At 41.9% G+C, this 23,689-nt stretch overlaps 2 protein-coding genes across 6 annotated transcripts in view; one reads left to right on the top strand and one right to left on the bottom strand.

Annotated features, from left to right (window-relative positions):
• Nucleotides 1-17,029, top strand: part of myot (myotilin) — a 21,452-nt gene extending 4,423 nt beyond the window's left edge. For 2 of the 4 annotated variants that reach the window (XM_039812984.1, XM_039812983.1), the window contains 2 exons: nt 1,989-2,122; nt 8,653-9,118. In XM_039812984.1, coding sequence (XP_039668918.1) covers nt 1,989-2,122; nt 8,653-8,795 — 277 coding nt within the window. In that variant the 3' untranslated portion in view covers nt 8,796-9,118. Of the gene's footprint in view, nt 1-1,988; nt 2,123-8,652; nt 9,119-16,560 lie in introns of those variants that run through there. The other 2 variants (XR_005640409.1, XM_039812985.1) reach the window with 2 other exon arrangements.
• hdac3 (histone deacetylase 3) lies at nt 13,206-23,689 on the bottom strand. 2 transcript variants are annotated; one of them, XM_039812987.1, is made up of 16 exons: nt 23,499-23,681; nt 23,023-23,065; nt 22,599-22,681; nt 22,317-22,459; nt 21,824-21,905; nt 21,437-21,493; nt 21,285-21,340; nt 21,069-21,202; nt 20,483-20,563; nt 19,688-19,761; nt 19,281-19,345; nt 17,301-17,390; nt 16,711-16,769; nt 16,338-16,417; nt 15,594-15,751; nt 13,206-14,774 (listed from the first exon to the last, which is right to left on the bottom strand). In XM_039812987.1, exons 3-16 carry the CDS (start codon nt 22,665-22,667, stop codon nt 14,705-14,707), a joined length of 1,218 nt encoding a protein of 405 aa, XP_039668921.1. In that variant the 5' UTR covers nt 22,668-22,681; nt 23,023-23,065; nt 23,499-23,681; the 3' UTR covers nt 13,206-14,704. The 2 variants fall into 2 exon arrangements, with proteins under 2 accessions (XP_039668921.1, XP_039668920.1); XM_039812986.1 differs by lacking the exon at nt 23,023-23,065 and having other exon boundaries at nt 23,499-23,689.

The raw sequence follows: 23,689 nt of genomic DNA, 5'->3' as shown, positions 1-23,689 counted from the left end.
TTGCCTCTCTGTATGAAAGGGGTCACTCGCCGCACATGGCTACTTTACCGTTTGATTCGTTCTCGCCGCTATCGGCAGCGTCTTTTTCTGCCAGAGCAGGCAGCTGTTTTCAGTGGGAGGAAAGCAGCTCTTAAACCCTGCTCACTACATTACCTGCCCAGCACCAAATGACAGTTATCAACTAGAAGGTGCAACATGAGCAGTTTAAGAGACAAATATTTCCCTCAGGAGTGGGCGGAGGCCAAAAACAGAGTCATAAGAGAGTTAAGGTTGGACTTGCACTTATCAAATATGGACTCAAATACAACTTCAAATGAATGATAATGTTGCTCCGTATTTACTGGATCTGTACATAAGCAACTATTTCACCATTTCAAGTTAAAACGGTGATACTATGTTAGTGTTGTGTTGACAACATGTTTCTGCTGCCCCTGAGTGTCCAAAAAACTCTTATTGTAGGTAGGGCTGTGACGATAACCGCATCACCGCAATACCGGCGGTGACGTGCCACTACCGCGGTCATGACGTCATCACCGCATTATTTATTTTTTTACCTTTAGCTCGCGTAACTTACAGGAGAACAGATATTGTGTGATATGACATATAATGAAAGCAATAATCGTGTAGTTACCCTCATCGACTGTCTTCTATCCTACATTCAAGAGTTTATGGAGAGAAAAAAAAACGCAAGTTGCCCGTCACTTCAGCTTTGAGGATGGACAGTCCATTGAGCTGAGGTGGACGTGGACACATTAACGTTAACGCTGCAGTGTTTACCATTGCACATTAGCCTAGCAGCTAGCGGAGTTTCTTTCTGCTTATAGCTTAATCCTGACAAAACCGAACGGTTGAATCTCAGCCTGCATGCACGTTTTGTAGCCTAAACAGAGCAGCTTATATTGGTTATCTTAGACAGAGCACTCTGTCTGCTCAGCTGCTAAGACCGCTGTGCTGCGGAGCGTCTGCCCTTGGCATTGTCGGCAAACTTTTTTTTCTTTTTACTTTATTGACAATTGCGCTTTCTGAACTGTCTGTGGAATAGATCAACGGAGATGAGAGAAAGCAGAGTGGCCATAAATGACAGCAAAACACAGTAAAGACTCTCACATTGAGCTGAAATGGAAACACTGTGCTATGGGTTAAGCCGATGTTTATCGGGGGGGTAACGGCCATTCACTTTACCGGCGGTATTGACAACAGATAAAGCCACTGTGTCTTGAGAAGCTCAAGCTTGTTGTTTTATTGTTTAATTTACATAATCTTTGCTATCTCTTTTTCCTCTCGCTTTTCCTCACAGCAGCACTCATGCGCTGCTCTCCGTTACCGCTTGCTCTCCACACGGGCACTGACGTCAATCACTTAAGGCCCCCTGCCATTCTCGCTGTAATTTACGCTACTCTTGTAAGGGGGTTGAGGTTAACCGCCATACCGCGGTGATATGCTTTGTCACCGCGATAAGAAAAATACTATACCGTCACAGCCCTAATTGTAGGTCTACTCATGGGCCAATAGTGCCTCGAGACTTGTACATTACCATTTCTTAACTGTAACTTTTACCACAATGAAAACAGTATTTCTGTTTTCAAACACACCAGAACAGAAGAACTAGTGATAATATGAAATATCTCTAGGAAAGGGTACCATGGTTTAGAAAAGTGATGTGCACACTGAGCTTTGCTGTCTCAAACATGTTTGAGATTGGAGAGGTTTATTTCACTGTGTAGGTCTGGTTCCTGATGGCAGGTTACAACTGCACCTATACACTGTTGAGACTGCCTCTGGACAATATGCACAATCAGCAAAATGAACTTGTTTTGTTATGCACTCATTCATTTCTCAGTTTATGTGTGCCATTATCTTTTAAATTGTGCAAGTGTATTTATTCTTTTGAACACTCAGCCTGCCTCAAGACACTCTGGCCACCGTGTGTTACTAACTTTTTAAGCGATGAAATAAACCTCTGAATCTCTGGCTTTGTTTCTCCACAGTCTGTATGAGGACGGTTCAGGCCGGCAGTGCTTGTTGATAGAGAGGCTGATGAAGTCTGATGCTGGTTGGTACACTCTCTCTGCCATCAACGAAGCGGGCATGTCCACATGCAACGCCAGACTGGATGTCGGCAGTAAGTCCACTCTGTGTACATCTTTCTATGCAAATTTGCTCTAAAGGCGCCCGTCTCCGCTATCTCTTGTATGAGATAGCCCAGTGGTTACCATAGTAGCCCAGGCTGTAAAATCAAACAGCAGATGGAGAACGTTGTGCGCTCTTACGCTACAGTGAATCCAGCTCTGCGTCCTGGAAACACGTCAAACAAATGCTGTGTTATGTGATCGAGCAGAAACTTGATGAAGGCTTTCCTAAAGAATACTGCATAATCACCGAGTCCGAGCGATAAGTATGGAGTGCAACCACTGATATATATATGAGAGAGAGAGAGAGAGAGAGAGAGAGAGAGAGAGAGAGCGAGAGCGAGCACTGCAGGAATATACAACACAGCTATTAGGTTTCTGCTCGATCACATAACGCACCATCTGCTTTGTGGAGAGGGAGCTGAGTGAGAGGGCTGACAAAGGCTGCGCAGAAAACCACCTGACCCTCTGTTACACATGAGCTGGACTGTATACCTTACTAGAACCTGACCACTTTCTCGGAGTCATGACTCAATGCCGTTGAACAGGACCTCATAACAATGCGAGACAGAGGATTAACGGGGTGCTTAACAGTGTGTGCAAGACGTTCATATCAAGTCTTTAACTCAAAGCTGTGGTAGACACTTTATTTTTGGTGTCGTGCAAAAAATGTCGATATAAATCTTTTTAGCATTTTGTAATTCAAGTAGACTTGAACTCGTCCTTGGCTCGGTTTTCCCTTCAGTGAAAGTTCTGCTAACCGTAGCCAAAGGCTCACGGCTGCAGCTAATTCAAGGCTAAACTATTAGATAAAAGACTTCATTGTTATCCATCTATACACAGTGCAGTACTGTGCATCCTTTAGCCTTTCCGGGATTGTTCAGGTGCCTTCCACTTTCTTTGTGTTGACATTACGGACTATGGTTAACTGCTCCTCAGATCTCTGCAGGGTAAATCCAGACAGCTAGCTAGACTATCTGTCCAATCTTTCTGTTGCACAACAAAAACAACTTTTGAATGTACACGTTCCACCAAAACAAGTTCCTTCCCGAGGCTATTTTGCAGAAGCACCGTCATTGAGTCCGGTTGTGATTGGTTTAAAGAAATGCCAATAAACCAGAGCACGTTTTTCTCCCATCCTGGAATGCTGTGTGGACTAGCCAGACCCTCTTCCGCAGCTCTGTGGAGATGGGTCTGGCAATGCGAGACTAGCCTATTGCAGCGAGAACCACACATACAGTATAACAGGGTTTCCGCGGGGCCTTAAGAAGTAAAAAAAAGTCAAACATTATAAAATCTAAATTTCAGGCCTCAAAAAGTATTGTGTCTAGGTTTAACACATTTTAAACCGGTCTTTATTTTCCTACGTCCATGTAAACGCTACGTCCAATGCTCCCACAGCGCTTTAGAATGTTGTTTTCTATTCCGCGGTGTTGTAGTTCTTTCTTTCGCAGGTCCAAATATAATTTGCTAAATTACGACTACAAATGAGACCATCATGCAACTTATATTGCAGCCAATCAGCTTCGTGTTATTGGCAAGAGTCTCTTTCGGATTGTACCACAGATAGAAGAGTGGAAGTGCTCTGGCTCCTCCACACGGTGACTAGACACCAGTCCTATAATGCCAATTCGGAAATTGGGGAATTGTTTTAAATTATGTTTCTGGACTCTGACATCTACGGAAGAGGATTAGGGCCACATTTGAAAAAACATATTGAGTTTAAAGTCCGAATTCTTTTTTTTTTAACTTTAGTGCGTAACTTTTTAATTCTTAATGAAAAGTATTAATGAACGTCTGTTACATTCAAGCCATTGCGAAATGAGTTGCTACAAAGCTAATTAAGACATCATCATCACATCAGCTCCAAACAACTCTCTCTGTATTTCTCAGTATGCAGACCTGCCAGCACGCATTTTGACCCTTAAGTACGCTTGTACGATTCACTGCTCTCTAGGTACGCATTTTGTTGCATCTCGCATTTCTCCGGTTTCAGTTTCTATGCAATCTACATCTATGACATTGATTCTGCCGCTGAGGAGTGGAGTGAAAAGCTTTCGGCCAATCAGAGTGCTGCGTTTTAACCGTCCGCCCACCTGCCCCTCCTAGCCAAATGCTTCGCGCATTTAATTCAATTCAGTGCCTCAGCAAGCCAGGCTGTCCGGATAACTGTAGGCTTGCATGCCATGGCTGAACCGCCTCAAAAAAAGGTTTGGAACGATTTCTTAACGGGAGAGATAGCCTTTCCTCCACATGTCCAGGCTACCTCACATAGACAGTATATAGAACCTCCTCACGCGTTCTGCACCGTGTGCAAGACAGACATCGACATCAGTCACCAAGGGGCAACAGGTAACGAACACAGTCCCATAAACAAATACTCCCCACCACCCGAAACATAATGATATTAAAAATAAATGGATGATAAGAAAAAAAGCGTTCATAGTGTCCATCAGTGATGGGAGTAACGCGTTACAATTCAGTGGTTGAAATGACTGAAGAGACGGATACATCTGCGACACGGACATTATTTTCCGGAGTTTTTTTACGCTGCGTTGAAGCGAGCTGTCCCGTCACTGTTCCCGTGGTCAGAACCAGACGGTAACTGACAACATCTGTGTCCTGTCAGTGACGACAGCAATGTGACCGAGCAACTGACAGATAACATGTCGAGAATTAATGTTTAGTCTTGCTACACGTAATATTACATTTTATCAGCGGTGGAAAGTAACCGTCGGCTACTTTTTGATTCAATTTTAATTGGGTATTTTTCATTTTCTCCTACTTATTAGGCTACTTCTAGTCCACCACAATTCAGAGTCAAGTAGGCTATTGAACGTTTTACTTAACTATTTATTTTATAGCTTTAGTTACTTTGCATCGTCAGATTAATAATACAGATGTATTGTGGATAAAGATGAGACTTTTTTGACCCCGTGGTGAAATTCACAAGCTACCTGCCAAGAATACTTCTGCTTCTATTTTGGTGAAAGTAACGCAAAAAAAAAAAAAAACAAACCCCACCCCGGAAAAACTAATAAGTAAAATGAGAACAGTTAGGCATTTATGTGATGTGATGGCAACAGTACATAAAATAGAAAATCCTAAAAATTGTGATTCTGTCATGCTTAATCTGGCTTTTTAGTAGTTGCTTTAGGGCTATTTAAAGTTGCTTTATGAGTAAATCATTACTTAAACTACTTAATTTCCCTTCAGTAATCAGAAGAAGGCTACGTGTTAACCTGGTCTAACTCTCATCTTTAACACAGAAGTACTTAGGCACATTTATTAGTTCTCTCTGCCTCCTGTTGGTTAGACTAACAAATATATGGGCACAAAATATTGGACAGGATATAAGAAAACATTTGTATAGTAGTTTCACTACGCGTACAGCCATTCATCCACTCCTCTACACAGTAATAATAATTTATTGTAATCTAGAAGGTAGTGATGAGCCAAACCATGTATTTTCAGGTGGAAGAAGTTTCCATGGGCTATGCCTCCTGTACAACAGTTTGTTTTCAATTGAATGTTAGGAGTGATAGCAGTAATTGTATAACATTTATGGTCTACTTGTATATGGTTATGGAGTAACTAAAGGGGGGTTGTACTCATAAAATTTCTTCAAGGTTGGCAGGTCTGAGTAGGGCTATGTTCAGAAGATTGTGGCGTCCGGCGACTTTCCTGTGCAGAAACGCGAGATAATTAGCTCCATCATGTTTTTTTAATCCTCCGTGTCCTCCTTGGCTACTAGCAGCTGCATGGATGGGGGTAGGGGTGGGGTTGGGGGAGGGGGGGTGCGCACAATCACAGAAGGCTTGTATCCTGTGGATGCGCTGACAGTGTTGTTGTCATTACTTAGAATTCCTCATGGGGGTGGCAGAAACTACGCACTATAGTTTTAAAATAGATATCTTTTTTTTTTTTGACTTAAAAAAAAAAAGTCAGAATTCTGAGATTAGAGTCAGAATTCGAATACATTTTTCCTCTTCCGTAGAAACCCTGTATAACTACGGCCAGTGACTCAGCCCAGAGGACATGTGTATACACACACACACACACACACACACACACACACACACACACACACACACACACACACACACACACACACACACACATCAGGTCCCAGATGCATGGCACAAATGTAAAATTGCGAGTGAATCGTTTTGTGAGTTTGACAATGGAAGGTGAAACATGGAGGGTCCTGCGTGGAGCCATTGTCTCTACCAGTGTGTGTCGGTTCCATATCTGGCACTGAGCCGTGGCGTGCTGTCCTGTACTATGACGCGCAGGGCGCAAGAGTTATTTTCAGACACCTGGCATGAAAGGAATGTATAGCCAGTCGCCCACCAGTAAAATCTGTTGCTGCCGTTGGTAACACCAGTGGTGTTATTCCTATCATTAATATAAATAAGCAAGGAATCTGCAGGTCTGTAAAAAAATAAAACCTAAAGTTGGTGTGGTGAGAGGTTACTGAGCTCACAGCTCCACTCCAGTATATAAAACTATTTCATGTACATGTAATAACAGTAAACCAGTTGTATATTATTTTTGTAGTTGCTGCAAATGAGTAATATCCAAGGTTTAAAACTTCAGATTAACACCCAAAGTTTTAAATTGGTTAGGGTAAGGGTCATACTGCATTAGAGCTTTAGTACGTAACTTTTTGATATTAATGAACGTCCGTTACATTCAAGCCATTGCCAAATGAGTTGCTACAAAGCTAATTAAGACTATCAGCTCCACACAACTCTCTCTGGATTTCTCAGTATGGCTTTGTTCAGAAGATTGTGGCGTTCGGCGACTTTCCCGCGCAGAAACTCGAGTGAAGATAATTACCTCTTCTGAAGAGTCAATCATGTTTTGTTTAACCATCCGTGTCCTCCTTGGCTACTAGCAGCTGCGTGGAGGAAGGCTTGTATCATGTGGATGCGCTGACAGTTTTGTTGTCATTACTTTTGAATTCCTCACGGGGGATACCCTGGAAATCTGGATACCTGGAGTTCTCGTGAGAGCACAATTTTAAATTTGCTCAGCGAGTCACACTCTGGCATTCAGTAATGATGCTCATTAACTATGCCCTTGTAGCCGAGCTGCACCAATCACATCGGTGTATGTGATATAGGAGGGCCAGAGGCGAGCTAAACAGATGACGACAGCGCTGCGACGTCAAAGTCATTAGTGAACATTGCAAGATGGCTACGGATGAACACCAGTTGTTTGAAACGGCTTTGGCCGCTACAATGAACGAGGTAGACCTGGCTTTTTATCTAAAAGAGGAACAGAAGACTGTGCTTGAATCGTTCCTTTGCAAGGAGGACGTTTTTGCTGTTTTGCCGACAGAGTACGGCAAGAGTTTAATCTACTAGTTGGCTCTGCTGGTAGCTAAGAGTTTAATCTACCAGTTGGCTCCGCTGGTAGCTAAGAGTTTAATCTACCAGTTGGCTCCGCTGGTAGTTAAGAGTTTAATCTACCAGTTAGCTCCGCTGGTAGTTAAGAGTTTAATCTACCAGTTAGCTCCGCTGGTAGCTAAGAGTTTAATCTACCAGTTAGCTCCGCTGGTAGTTAAGAGTTTAATCTACCAGTTAGCTCCGCTGGTAGTTAAGAGTTTAATCTACCAGTTAGCTCCGCTGGTAGTTCAGAGTTTAATCTACCAGTTAGCTCCGCTGGTAGTTAAGAGTTTAATCTACCAGTTAGCTCCGCTGGTAGCTAAGAGTTTAATCTACCAGTTAGCTCCGCTGGTAGCTAAGAGTTTAATCTACCAGTTAGCTCCGCTGGTAGTTAAGAGTTTAATCTACCAGTTAGCTTCGCTGGTAGTTAAGAGTTTAATCTACCAGTTAGCTCCGCTGGTAGTTAAGAGTTTAATCTACCAGTTAGCTCCGCTGGTAGTTAAGAGTTTAATCTACCAGTTAGCTCCGCTGGTAGCTAAGAGTTTAATCTACCAGTTAGCTCCGCTGGTAGCTAAGAGTTTAATCTACCAGTTAGCTCCGCTGGTAGTTAAGAGTTTAATCTACCAGTTAGCTTCGCTGGTAGCTAAGAGTTTAATCTACCAGTTAGCTTCGCTGGTAGCTAAGAGTTTAATCTACCAGTTAGCTCCGCTGGTAGCTAAGAGTTTAATCTACCAGTTAGCTCCGCTGGTAGCTAAGAGTTTAATCTACCAGTTAGCTTCGCTGGTAGCTAAGCGTTTGGTCTGATTGGTCGTCGTGTTATCCAACTGCCTGCAGTGAGATTTTCAAATGCATGCTTGGTGCCGCCCCTCGAGTTGGGCCATTTTGATTACTCATTGCCAGACCCTTAATCTTTTGGATTTCGGTCTGGATTTCCAGGCTACATGGGGGAGACGGAAACTACAAACTATACCTTTCAAAATAATAATGGTGTTGGTAATAATTCATGTTTTAAAACTGATGTGCTGTTTGTCAAACAACCTAACAATCCAAAATGAGTACATGTTGTCATTGGTCTGTAAAAGGTACAGTACATTTGAAATCCTCACTGCTCTCTTCTCTGCCGCTGGCAGCTCGCACGGCCCCGGCCATGAAGACGGCGCCCCCCGGCTCCAAGACGCTGAAGCTGCTATCCTCGCTGAGTCACGTGCCCGTTCTGAGCGTGGAGAGCCCTGCCCAGCACACCGCCCCGCTGTACGAGAGTGAAGAGCTGTAGACCCCCTTCACCAAACCACACGTCCCACCCTCAGGAAACCATCGCACATCTCAGAACTGTAAAACTGGGCCGGAGCCTGCATTAACTGTCAGTTCGAGGCAGGATATGGTACGAAATCAAGCTGTGGTTCAGATTAACAGCATCGCAGCAGACCGGGACTTTTGAGGCCAATCCAGGTCCGGTTAATTAAACCAACAACATTTTGGTTATATTATTTATACAAGGCTGATAAAGTCTACAGTTTCATTTCTAATTTCTTGAACACATTTAGTTGTACGTTTGTCACATTTTCAAGATTAAAGGTGCAGTAGGTAAGACTTTAACTAACTTTCTGTCATATTTGCTGAAACTGACCCTATGTTCCAGTAGACCTACATGAAGCAGGTGATTTAAAAAAAATAAATAAAAAAAATCTGGCTCCTCAAACTACAAAAATCCACCGCTCCCTTTTCAGATGCACCAATCAGGGCCGGGGGGGGGGTCTAACTGCGTGTCAATCACTGCTCATGCACACACATTCATTCTCCCTTGTGGGGGGAGGGGCTTAGGAGACCGTTTTGGGCTTTAGCGAAAAGGGGGGAGGGACTGAGAAGTTGTCTATGTTCAAATTTTTTGGCTAAGTCCTGGATCTTCACAGTCTTACCTACGGTACCTTTTTAAGGTACAGTTTGTAAACCTCTTTGAAAAACAAAAATGTGACATGGTATTTGAGAAGTTTTGTTCATCTGAAAAAGTTGTGAATTTGTGTTGCTAACACGCTCAAACAACCCTTCCTCCATCCATTAGATGTTGCTGTATGTATTGAGGAAACAACCCTAGCCATAAGGAGCACTTTGACTGAAAGGTTTCCAAAAGTCAAGTGCCTTCGGAGTTCAGATAGCCTCAGTCCATTTGCTGCTGTTTGTCTCCACTGTGCCTGTCCTTTTCTCTGTTTGTTTAAGGCAGCAGAGCCGATGCCCTTAAGCCTCTCTTCGTCTGCCTGTCCATTCTGCTCGTGGCAAAACGGTGCGTCTATGTCACGACTGTATTAATAGAGTCAGACCTGCTGGCACTTTTTTGGGAGTTGTCGAGTTTGCCGTTACGGGCGCAGCCATCCTGGTTGGGGATGTGACGATTTTAGACGAGAGGGAGGAGTGAGGGAGGAGCCCTTACACTCTACGTTACACACTTTCACTGGCAATCACATCATAGCCACGCCCTAAAACACCCCCCCGCTTTATCTCCGATTTTAAAATCAAGACCATAATTAAAAGAAATAAACATCATTCTGTGCTGCAGAAGACTTAAAGGACAATTCCGGCGCAAAATGAACCTAGGGGTTAATAACACATGGGTACCCACTTGAGCGTTCTCTGGGACATGTTTTCATGCTAATCGAATGTTAGTAGTTGTTTGTAGCTTGAAAGAAGCTAGCGCGGACCGCTGATTAGCTTACAATGCTAGTATTCGGGTAAAAACAAATCGCTATTTATACCACTAAAAAGGCTCAAAATAGCACCATACTTCCACGGTGGCATAATGAGGGTCTCTACATGTAAACCGAAGCATTGAGAACTTTGTAAGTGTACACACAGTTTATTAAAAAGATCGTTTATAAAGACTGCCGCGTTCTCGTATACAGGCGGCCGCTGTCTTGGGAACTACTGTTTTCTTAAACTATCTTTTTAATAAACTGTCTGTACACTTACAAAGTTCTCAATGCTTCTGTTAACATTTAGAGACCCTCATTATGCTACCGTTGAAGTGTCGTGATATTTTTGAGCCTTTTTAGTCGTATAAATAGCGATTTGTTTTTACTTTCCCTGTGCCCCGAATACTAGCGTTGTAAGCTAATCAGCGGTCCGCGCTAGCTTGTTTCAAGCTACAAACACACGATTAGCATGAAATCATGTCCCAGAGAACGATCGAGTGGGTACACATCTGTTATTAACCCCTAGGTTTGTTTTGCGCTGGAATTGTCCTTTAAAACTAGCAATTGAGACCATAAACTCATCATGAAAATGTTTACTGAGGTAATAAATCAAGTGAGAAGTGGGTCACTTTCTCATAGACTTCTACAGAAACCGAAGCACGTGTCGCCCCCTGCTGGAATACAGATAGAATGCAGCTTTAAGGCACTTCCGCATTTGCATCACTTCGCCGAACCGGATGCGTTGTCCATTAATATTATACAGCCTATGCACACAACGCTGTTAATTACTACTTGTACCGAAGTGGGCAGGTGTAGGAAGTGAGTTCCCCGCTCTCTTCCACGGTCAAGATGTGATAAAAAAAAACACTATCGCACTCTGCAAACATCTGTCACTGCACTTTAATGCTGACGACTGTCTGCTTGTCGCTCCCTCTCTGTCTGTCTCTCTCTCTCATCCAGCACCTGCTTCTCCTTTCCTCCAGCTTGTATGAGGAGGATTTTGTTTGAGCCTCCAAATTTAAGTTCTTGTCCCTGAGTTACAGCTGCTGCTTCTGGTGATGTGTGTCTGTAGAGCCCCGAAACGTGAAGAGGAAATCTGATTGTTTTTAAAAAAAGAAAAGAAAAAGCTCAGACGTTGCAGTTGGTTACTGCTCAGATTCTCTGCTGTGGTATAAATTAAGTCTACTATGTGTTTTTAAAGTTGGTTTCTAATATACAGTGTATGCGAATGAAGCTATTTATTTGAACTGAAGTTATAGGTTATCAGTGTTGGGAGTCTCTTGGCCTGCAGCCAGAGGTGTATCGTCATAGCAACGAGTTGGACAAGGCGCAACAGGCCGTCACTCTGATGCCAAGCCTCGAAGACTGAACACAAAACCCCATCTGCACTCAAAGCAACACTCAGAACATACTGAAGATTACATTTGATCCCATCTGCAGTGCAGATAACACACGTTTTACACACTACACACGAGGAAAAATTCTGTTTTCTCCTTCATTCATTTTGTATGTTCAGTTAAAAAAAAAAAAAAAAAAAAAAAAAAAAAAAAAAAAAAATGATGTGTTCGGTGGACTGCTATTTTTTACACAAAGCATTATTTAGAAAGATCTTTTTAAAAAGCTTCTAAAAACCCCTTGTATTTTGGGCTGTATCTGCATGCAAACAGAAAATCTGGTGTGGCCATGTTTCAGTCTGCTCATTTCAGGAATCTCATTTCAGATGTCCATATAATCTGAGATTTTTACTTTTTTTTTTTTTCTGCTTAGAATGCGGCATAAACATGCAAACTGCCTTTCACTCACAACTAATGGTTCTAGATAAAGTATTTCTAGTTTGTCATGACGTTTTGGATCAAAGAGGGTTCAATTGTTGGATATGCTTAAATATTCTGTACTTGATATTCAGCACATTGATATGTATGCGAACAAAAAGTAAAAATGTGTAAAGATGCAGTGGAGTAATGGCATCCTGAGCAGAGAATAAAGCCACACTCCCTCTGTGTGTTTTAATCCAAGCTTCTCAGTTCTTTGTTTTGACTGCCGGTCCGGCCACACGTGGCCATGAAATGTTGGTATTGGCGAGAGAGTGTGGAGGCAGTCCCAGCCTGCTGTTTTTTTTTCCTTCAGTATGTTGAGTACAACCCCTTTTTAAAGCACCAGAAACGTGGTAAAGTAGGCCCTTTCTGTTGAGATTTGATGGTAGTAGTGTGTATTCTCCCCTAAGTATTGTTTGTTGTGTAAGTTCTACATATCACTGGAAGAATAAAAGTTAGTGATCTTGGCTTTGCCTCCTGGTGTGTATTTTTTTATTTCTAAATAGCTCAGCTCTATGGTCTGGCGTTCAGAGAGATGAGGGCTCGAGCCCTCCTCAGCAAGCAGCTTCGGGAGTGTCGGTGAGCAAGAACCGGATCCTGTCGCTTCACTTTCAAAATCACTTTCATTATTATTGCCATTATGTCGCCCTCTGGTGGCGGAGTTCAAAACCATTAAAGTGTTCATATTATGCTTTTTGGCTCTTTTTGTGCACGTTATAGGTTTACAAAGTGAAAAAGCCCAAAGTCCACCCCAAAGGGACTTCCCATCGCCAACAGAAAACACTGTTCACAAACTGCTCCAAACAGCTCTATTGTAGTCCAGCCTTTACTTCAGAGACAAACGTGGTCACTTTGTAACACACGTTATAATGCTCGCCTAGCTGCTAGCATGGCACGCCCTCATACTCTGCTTCTGACTGGCTAGTAGTCCTTACCTAGGTACTGAGCATGTGCGACTCCCAACAAAGATTAAACAGAAGTGAGATGCCTCACTCGGTAGCTAAAACAGAGAGCTCAACACACAGGGTGAAAAGAGGAGCTGCAGCAATGTGCAGTACAACTAAAATATGGTGTTTTTTGAAAATTAAACCATGTAAACCTATTCTGATATAAACTCTAAATACAACTATGAATCTGAAAATGAGCATAATACGAGCACTTTAAGACACTTTCACACTACATGCATTGATTCAATTCAACTTTTTATTAAAAACAAAAGACAATATCAAAAACAAAATCACAAAACTAGTTTCTGGCTAAAATAGGACTGGAGGTGGCAGATGGTAGAATGTAACTCTACAGTGGCTTCAAACTGTTCTACTGATGTACATCTGTGATGAGCACAGTGAAGGACCAGCACTCGCATATCTCATCAGTGAACCACACGCCTGCTTCGGTACAAAACATTTCACTACCAGCCTCATTATCATCAGCACAGTTGTCCTCTTCTACATTACACACACAAACACATGTATATGTGTGTATATATATACAGTACACATTAATGAGCAGAGAATCCAGATGAGAGAAGAAAAAGGAATGAAAAGACAGGAGGATAATTCCTGTTTGGATCAGCTCAAGCCAAGTTGCCTCATTTACAGATGTTCCCTTTGTAGAAATCCAAAATCAAATGATGTCAAAAGTGCCCAGCTCTACATCCATGCTTGCCTTCTCAGAGCTGTAAGGCACATGAATAATGCTAGGATTTAAAAAACATTCTAACAGCTACTGTAAAAAATTTGTGTTGAGCTAAGATGGCGGTTGTAATAATAATTTTGAGATTCTGTCCAACAGTTTAGGCGTGGTTTTAAACATCTGGACTGGCTAGTGTGTGACTAATGTATCATGGCAGGCACTCCAGCAGATTCTCACGTGTCTTGAAAGATGAAATAACTCATTTCTTTTTCATGACACCTGGTGGGAAGCTGTATTATGATTTTTATTTTTCTCCAATGAGTGGCTTCACAAATACACTGGAAACTGTCACACGGTGCTCCAAACTAGCTGCTCTTCACTCTCAAGGGTTAAAACATTTGGGATGCGTTAACGTGTGGGGAAACGTACATGGCTTAGGCTGTGTCCCCAAATCCAAACAAATTGTTGCTTACAAGGTCTATTCATTGGATTAAAATATGTGATGACGTTCTCCTCTTTCAAAACTCAAATACATTTCATTACTACGATAACACAAACAAGATTACAAGTGGAGAAAAAAAAAAAATGTAAAAAAAAATATATCAAGATGTTTGACTGTTCATGTGCACAACACATTTGTTTGGAGCCCTGAAGTAAATCATATCCTGTAATCTTTTACAGGATATATAATCTGTTACACTGGACGTATGTTGCAGCGTTTTGGCATTATTGGAGTCATTTGGGCTCACCCTGTCTGTTGAGAGTTTGGACGACCCAGAATAGAAACGGGAATACAGTCGCGTGTGGAGGTGTGCTCAGTGACGTTATCCACGAGGCTCCGGAGCTAATGTCCGTTCTGAGGTACGGCTGATCGAGGATTTCTTTTTTTTTTTTTTTTTAGAAAGAGAACCTACGGAGGAATAAAAGAGCAGAGCTTCAGAGTCTTTTCCAGTCAGAAACGTCCGAGTTTCTGTTCAATCTGAGGCGATGGCGCGATGTTCGCGGGCCGCAGAAAGAAAAAAAAGCTCCGCTGCTTTCACCCTCCTGGGTCAAATCTCCACGTCGCTCTCTTTGTCGTTGTCGTGGTCACCGTCGTAGAACTCGTTGGCTGCCTCCGGCCTGAGGAAGTGACATCATGGACAGCCAGTTACAGCAAAGGACGTTTTGAAGATTTGAGTCGTGCAGTTACAATATTTTGAGTGCACTCAGAGGTGGAGCGTTAACAAATTACAATTACTGTGGTCGGGGGTGGTGCGCGATCACGGAAGGCTTGTATCATGTGGACGCGCCGACAGTTTTGTTGTCATTACTTAGAATTCCCAATGGGGGGGGGGGGCGGCAGAAACTACGCGCTATAGCTTTAAGTAAAAGTTCATCCAAGTAAAAAGGACTTTGTTGTCCTCGGGTCAAATTTGACCCATTTTCAAAAAGTCTTCTTTCCACCAAATTGTTCAAAAACATAACTCGGATTGGTTCCATACAACCATTACTCTCTGCAAGTAAAATAAATGATCAGTTCAATACTTTCATTGAATTTGGGTGCGTTATTCAATTTTATATTGTTTGAAAAAAATAAAATAAATAAAAAAACGTTGGAAGAAAGTGACAAAAAAAAGTTGGAAAAAAGTTACAAAAAATTTTGGAAAAAAAAAAACGTCCAAAAAAGGTGCAGAAAAATCGACATCGGAAATTTGTGACCAAAAAAGTGACAAAAACTTCGGGAAAAAGTGACGAAATCTTTTGAAAAGAGTTACGCCATCTTTTGAAAGAATTGACAAAAACATCAGCAAAAAGATTTTTCATTTGAAAGAAAAAAAAAATGAATAAAAAAATAAAAGTTGCATGGTCGATGGGGTCAAGGGTCAAGTAGAACATTTTTTTGGACTCTGTCCACCTCTGGTCTACACTCATCCTAGACCCGTGTGCCGGCGCACTGACCTGGTGTAGTTTTCCTCGCCCCCCCTCTCGTCGGGGTCGGGCTCGTCGGTGCGTTCGTAGCTCAGCATGTCGGAGGGAACGTCGTGGATCTGGACGCTGGGCGCGTGGTTCAACATCTTCAGGTTCTCGAACACCGTCTGGCGGATCTGCTCCAGGTACTGCAACACGACACGCACGCGGTTAACAAAGACCGCGCTAGGGCTGGGCCGTAGGGAGGAAATCAAATATCCCGATATCTTTTACCAAACACCTCCATATCGATATCCTGGCGATATTGTAGGGTTGACAATTGGTGCTTTCACAAAATATGCACACAATGGCATTTTTGATAAATAATAAATCAGTAATGATATAATGACTAAGTGGGTAAAGGCAAATAATTGAACAGCTAGAACAGTCTGGTAAGTTCAGAAAATGACATCACTTTAGTGTAATTCAGCCTTTAAAACCAGAAGAAGACAACACTTATCATATCAGGATATGACAATATCCAAAATATAAGATGATATCTAGCCTCATATATCGCTATTGATATAATATCGATATATATTGCCCAGCCCTAGTTTATGCCCATTGGATTTATCATCTTCCTGTCCCCAACAAACAACTGTAACACGTGGAAGATGGGAAAACGATTTACATTCGGTGTTCAGAACTTCAAATACAGCTAGCGCGTCTCGGTTGCATTGCTGTTATCACACTGTCCTTGAGTCGTTATTAGTGGGGGGGGGGGCGATGTCTCACCTGTCTGGAGTTCTGGTTTTCTATCCTGGTGCTGACATCGGGGTGCAGCGTGAAGTCTGGAGCAAAGTACTCAAAATACTCTGCAGAGGAGAGAAACGAGGAGGAGGACGAGGGACAGAGATATGTCAACAAAAAAAATAATGGACTTCCGTTGAATTCTCAAAAAAAAAAAGCATGCACTCAGACGTTACTTTAAAATGTCAAATCGCTGCTCTTCCAACAGATGGTGCTGAAGGTCGAAAACACTCAAAATGAATCTCTACTCTACACACACCCACGGGAGTCTGATACGGAAGCCACGTTGGACAACGAGACAACGAAAAGACATCGAGGGGCGGGTACATCATCCCAAAAACTGAAGGATCCAACTCACCGCTATAAGGCAGCTCATCACTGATGGATTCGTCCAATAACAGAGACGTCTCAAAGGTCCTACAAGAGAACAGAACCAAACGGCTGTTACTACAAAGCCCAGATCTCCCCGAACTCAGAACTAGGGTTGGGCATCGGGAACCGCTTCCAACTTGGAATGGTTTCAAAAATTCCAATGAAATCAATTCTTTATTAGAATCGTTTGGAGTCGTTTTCGAATCCGATCACCAAATTTAACATGCGCAAATTTTGGTTTCCGTAGAGGCCGCCATACTTCCGGGCGCTTGTTGTGTTGCAGCCACGGAGCGCAGTAAGCGGCGCTCTAAAGTGTGGCTTTATTTTACGTTGAAAAAGCCCGGTGAAACTGTAAATCACCACCAAATCAAAATAAAAAGGTTCCTCTTATCTGTGAAATAAGCATGTGATCGGTTTCAACTCCACCCCTCAAAGAGTTGGAATAGAGAATCGATAAGAACCGGAATCGAAAGGAAGAACTGGAATCTGAATTGTTAAAATCTAAACGATGCCCAACCCTACTCCGAACAGGTTGCCTCCATAACGGCACGTTTTTGTGTAGGAAGCCAAACTCACCAGCAGCGAGCCACGTTCCTCACCGTGTATCCTCCGCCTCCCAGCACCAACAGAGGAATCTTAAAACTCTTAACAAACTCCACACACTCGCTGAAAGACAGAGAGAGCAAAGCAGAGCCACGTCAACACTGAGGGCTGCACCATAAATATATATATATATATATATATATCTCGTTCACCGAAAAACAATTATTGTGTTCTGAATGAAAAAATAAAGTTTCAATAGGAAAAGTATTAAGTCAAAGTTCACAGTTGTGTGTTTTTTATTTAACTTTTTCCACTGTTTTTTTAAGTTCAATAATTGCAACATCTTTCCAGAAGTCAACGAGTAATCGTGTTAAATTATCGTGATTTCAATATTGACCGAAATAATCGGGATTATATTTTTTCCCCTTAACGAGCAGCCCTAACAAGCAGTTTGTTGTACTTTAGTAGAATACCGAAAGTACACTTAATATCGGTTTATTTATCGCAAGTAAGATTATCGCGATATTCAACGTTATCGCATATTTTCCTCATATCGTGCAGCCCTAATTAATACGCACACACAAGTCATTACTACTAGGCTAATGGTACGATAGGGTCAGTACAGACATTGGAGCATCAGCTCTACTGCATGCTTCAAGATCACTCAAGCTCCCGTAAGTTTGCCATTTTCTCTTAACCTTGTTCATATTTTTGGACACTGCTACTGTCACAACCATAACAAGTCAACACCGTCTCTTTTGTATAAAAAGAATATTAGTTTAGATTATGACATACATGTATAGTTTTTAAGAAGAGGTCTGAAGTAGCTAGCAACAGAGGGGAAACAAGATGGCCAATGTGAACAACTCCTGCATATCAGGTGAAAGAGTAGCTTTTTGTGTACAGTCTGACGGTGGTGACAAAAACCTCCAAATGGTCCTCAACGGAGGTTAGAATATAATTGTTGATCACAATAAATACCAATGTGACCTGTAATGTTTCAAAATTCTTCACATATTGTTAGTTTTTCTACCTCTGTATACGTTTACATTGAAGAATCAAGCAATTTAACTTGCACCATATAAGAAATGCTCCTTTTTAAAAAACTAAAAAAATCTACATTCCTGTCTCTTTTCTATTTTATTTTTATTTATGTAATTCCCCCTATATTTCTTCCATACAGGCCTACACTGCATGCTGCTAGCCTTTAACAGCAGTGTTTCTTTGCTATAAGAGCCTAGGTTAGCTTAGCGTGCTATAATACTAATCTCTATCACTAGATGTAATGCTAGCACTGTGTATAAAGTAGAGCTTTAATGTTAAAAGGACAATTCTGGCGCAAAATTAACCTAGGGGTTATACATACACATATGTGTACCGAGTCGACCGTTCTCTGGAATATATTTTCATGCTAATCGAATGTGTCTCTAGCTTGAAACAAGCTAGCGCAAACCGGTGATTAGCTTATAACGCTAGCTTTCGGGGCAGAGGGTAAATCTCTATTTCTATACCACTAACAAGGTTCAAAATAGCCAGTAACATAGCTCAAACACGGCATTCGTCGTTCGACTGGTCATGACTTCAATAATTATAAATGCAACATTTCGGTCAGATAGACCACATCAGGCGTTAGGTATTTGCTTTGGCAGCAAAAACAGACTGTTTTATGTGCATCGCATAGTAGTTTGGTCATCAGACAAAAACGAAAAAAATACTCAGTCCAGCCCAAAGACGTATATAAGTCTTCCTGCACTTATTTATAGCCTTTTTAATATTTGATTATTTCTAGTGTTTCTACGGCTTCAGCTTCTTTAAGTTCTGTGATTATACACCATTGTTTATATTCCCCCTTGATGAATATTAGGTTACTTTAACCCAATTTGCCCACTGGTATATCACCGTTACATCTCATTTGCAGTTTTGCAAATCTGAACCAGGAGCTGCTTGACAGTTTCCAAATGACAGCGTTCACTTTAACCAGGGAGCAGTGATTTTAAAGTAAGTCCGTCTCACCCATGTCCGCGTATACTGAGGTTGAAGCAGCCCAGTCTGTCGCAGCCCAGAGAATCTGCTCCACACTGGAAGAGAATAACACAGGCTTTACATGCCTCATCACCCTACGATTACATGCAGCCCTATACTCTATATATAATATAATTATGTCTAATCTTAGCCAGATAATTAATAAATAATACGTTTACTTTATTTGGCCCTCATCCCACTAAGACAATCAGTCATTTACACACAAACACACACACACACACACACACACACACACACACACACACACACACACACACACACACACACACACACACACACACACACACACACACACACACTAAATGATCCATTAGCTGCGATGACAGGTAATTAAACAGATGAATCTGAGCATCAGAGACTCTGAGTTCCAGACTGACCTGTAGAACGATGCAGGTCGGCTGGTAGAAATCCACCACCTGTTTAATAACCGGCTGGAACAGCTGCCTGTAGCCTGAAACACACGCATGCAGATGTTGGCCAGGGCTCCGATGATGAAGCTCAGAGCAGTTTGAATCTTCTGAGCCAACGTGACATCATGACTTAGCGTAAACGTACACGGCCACTTTCTAAGGCCAAGTGGCGTGTTATCTGTACGCATTTTGAGCTATCAGCGTGTATGTCTACGCTGTATACTGCGGACGTAAACATACACGCCACTTTCTACAAGTGGCGTGTTATCGCGTAAACACACACGCCCACTTTCTAAAGCCAAGTGGCGTGTTATCTGCACGCATTTTGAGCGCCGTATACAGCGGACTGGTTGAGTTTAGGAAAAGAAGAACCGGTTGGGTTTTAGTAAAAGAAGAAAGCGACTGTTGGGTTTAGGAAACGTAACACGCGGGACACGACCCCCGGTCTCCTGGGTGAAAGTCCTGTGTTTGACCCATCCTCCACCCCGACCAAAACTCCCTACGCAGATTTTCGGGCTTTCACACTACTCGCTACGGCGTCAATTCACACACATTCGCAAAGTAATGTAAGTCAATGGAGGCCAAACGGCGTTGATAAATACGCAAAAAAGTAATGGCATACGAATTGGCGTGTCATACATACGCCACTTCATGAGATCAGTCTGTCTGAGCTCTATGTGTTTTATACAATAGGTGTAACAATAAAGTGTAACAATAGGTGTTACATTTCAATAATGAAATCTGTGCAGGAAGAGAACTCACTCTGGTCATCGATGCCGTCTCTGAGGGGAACGTTGAGGCAGTAGTACCGGCCACTCTCTGCTCCGACCTCATACATGTCACCTGCAAACACACACTAACTAAATTAATTCTATTCAGTTTTATTCATATTGTCAAATCACAACAGGAGTTATCTCAGGACACTTTACAGGTAGAGTAGGTCTAGACCACACTTTACTTTACAAAGACCCAACAATTCCCCCCCAAATAGCAAGCAATTTATTAATACACAATTGTACAGAGACAACGCAGTATTGCCGTACTGTATTGAAGCAGCTCAAGTTACACAGTTTGTCTAGTTTAATGAGCAAAACGTGCCCAACAAATATGTCCCTATTGCAAAGTTTTTTCATTTGTTTGGTCAACTGTACACGTCCTACACTTAACAAAAATGGCTAAAGAATAAACCGGTTATTTGTCTTTTGTAGTGATTATAAGTCACAGTTGTAGTAGTGCTGGTACCATGCAGATGAAAGGCACTCTCAGAATGTGTGCAGAAATGTCCCTGTTGTAACTCTAAACAAAGAAAGATTGATTACATTTGTTAGATGCTGAAAGCGGCGCGTACCTGTTCCTGGAAAAAAGTAGTTCCCGTATTTGTGGAAGGACACAGTCATGACGCGGTCAGTCAGGTAAAAGGCTTCCTGTACGCCATCTCCGTGGTGAATGTCTATGTCGATGTACAGAACCCTAGGGTGGTATCTAAAAAAAACACACACGCATGAAGAGAGAAACTGACACAGCGAACACTTGATGAATGTTATGAAACGGAGCGTCCTCTTACTTGAGCAGCTCCAGTATACTGATGACTATGTCATTGACGTAACAAAACCCAGATGCCTGCAAACACAGAAATTCTTTTATTATTTCAACTATTCACAGCTAAATATAATGAGTTTAGCAGAAAGGGATGACAACCCTATACTCTCTTCTGACCTCAAATTTCTTGGCATGATGCAAACCTCCGGCCCAGTTGATGGCAATGTCACAGATCTAAAAAAACAAAACAACAACAACGTATCAATTAAATATCGCCATGACTCTGTAGTCCTGACCAGTCTACCAGTAGAGCTGCAGCCGCGTTAACGCTGTCTGAGTGACGGCCAGTGGTTTAGGCATCATCTGCTACACACATGCCCATCTCTAAAAATCTGCCTAAGAGCGGGACAGAAAGCCAACATGGCTGCAACTGAAATAATAAGAAAACTCTAGTAAATCAGTTTATGTGATGCTTGTGATAGTGGGGACTGCTTAAATGCCACATACCACTGATTCTCACTGTGGCAGGTTGGGTGTAGGTGTATGTTTGCCTGTGTGTCTTACCTTGTGGTTGAGCTGCGTAGCTCCCTGTAAGGAGGCTCCTGTGTATCTTGAGCAAAACTCAAAAAGACCTGGAAACACAGGACTGACAAAAACACAGGCACAAAATATTTTAGTTATGGTTTAGTCAGTCCTCTTATAACAGTATCTTACAGTATCAATCTGTCCATCTGTCTGCATCTGAAATGAATCCGTAGTTTCCCAGCTTTCAAACGCCGTATACCACTTCTATATGATATCTACTGTTGACCTGCTTTCACCCTCTAAACACCCCCCTGTCCCCCTCCCCTTACCCTCTAGAAAAAAGGGGGCAGAATGCTAAGCGGTTAAGCTGTTGACTGATCCTGTTTTTAGTGGAGCAATAAGAGCAATAGCATTGCTTGAAATTGAAATGTCACATGGTTACAATGGAAATGAGGCCTAATATTTGACTATGAAACCACAGGGATTGGTTGCTATAAAACAAACCATTTTGATGAATAAGAGTAATACTCACCAGTCATCTCCAACATTGAATGTGTTGAGGCTCTTGGTGAAGCCCTGCATGTTATTGGGGCTGACCTTCTGAAGGAAGTCGATGTAGTCTTCAGAGTGGAACCGACACATGTCGTGCTGAGATGCTTTGTATGGCTTGAACACCTGATTTAAAAAAAAAAAAGATTTTAGTGTTTCTTATTTTGAATTGAAAGTGTGAGATGGTATTTGAGCAAGACAAGCATCAGCAGGCTCTGAATCTTTAACGGTAACACCATCTCTCTGTAAAGTTACTGCAGCTCACCATCATTTTCTTGTAGAGTCCATAGTGTAACACCAGACTGTGAGTCAGAGACAAACGGTGAGGCTTCATGGGGTGGCCAGCACCTGGCAGAGACAGACAGTTCAGCACAGATTCGCATTCATGTGTTGATGACTTCAATCACGCCCAATATTGAAATAAGTCATCTGTATTTCATAAGCACACTGAGCAGACTCATGTATTATTGTGGTTAAATCACTACTGACAGAAGCACTGGGTTGTATTTGTTACACCTAAAACAAATGTACAAAATATCTGTCAGGCTATTTTCTTTATGGATAATGTTCAGATTCTGTATCAAGAGAACGTGCAATAACACACGTGTGTGTGCATGTAGTTTCCATAATTTAAAATCATCTTCAGCTGTGATGTTTTGTGTATTTTTTTTTATCCTAAGAGCATTTACGTTTTAAGTTCCAAAGCAGGTATCGTCGCGGTTACGGTGCATACTGTCGGAAAATGACACAAGGTGCGATATTATTTTACTTTAACTGTATAACGTTACATATAATCATCCCTATTGTAAGTCAATCTGTAATTGCTACAAACTGACCATTTTAAAGCGTTCAAGTTACTGTATGAACTAGGTAGACATCTCTGGCAGACGTACAGTGACACATTGTAATAAATGATAGATAACGTGTAACCTAACGTTAGCTAGCTAAGCAAACCACATTGTTTCGAATTTTTACAAAACTTAGCAATAAATATGAAATTGTGCTATGGTGAAAACCTGCATAGCAGACCTCCAAATGCACATATGGAGCGTGGAATCCCGAAGAGTGCATATAAATACACATCCCTGAAGTTATTAGCATGTAGCTAACTTGCATTAGCACCATTTATCTTTGTAGGCCTGTTCACTACGATAACCAAACTCACCATAATGAAAGTTGCCCACGTCTGGGTCGTAAAAATACGATGTTCTATTGTTCATTCTGAAAAATATTTTAGACTTTCTTCGAAAACTATGACTGTTCTTACAGCTATAAAACCCACATTTTCTTTCAATTAGCTAACAGATAGCCGCTATGGTAAACACCGACTACACTACGTCATCAAACAGGGACAGA

This window comes from Perca fluviatilis, chromosome 10 (genome assembly GCF_010015445.1).
Source record: "Perca fluviatilis chromosome 10, GENO_Pfluv_1.0, whole genome shotgun sequence".
NCBI classification, from domain to species: Eukaryota; Metazoa; Chordata; class Actinopteri; order Perciformes; family Percidae; genus Perca; species Perca fluviatilis.
This window is presented reverse-complemented; position numbering and strand designations above follow the sequence as displayed.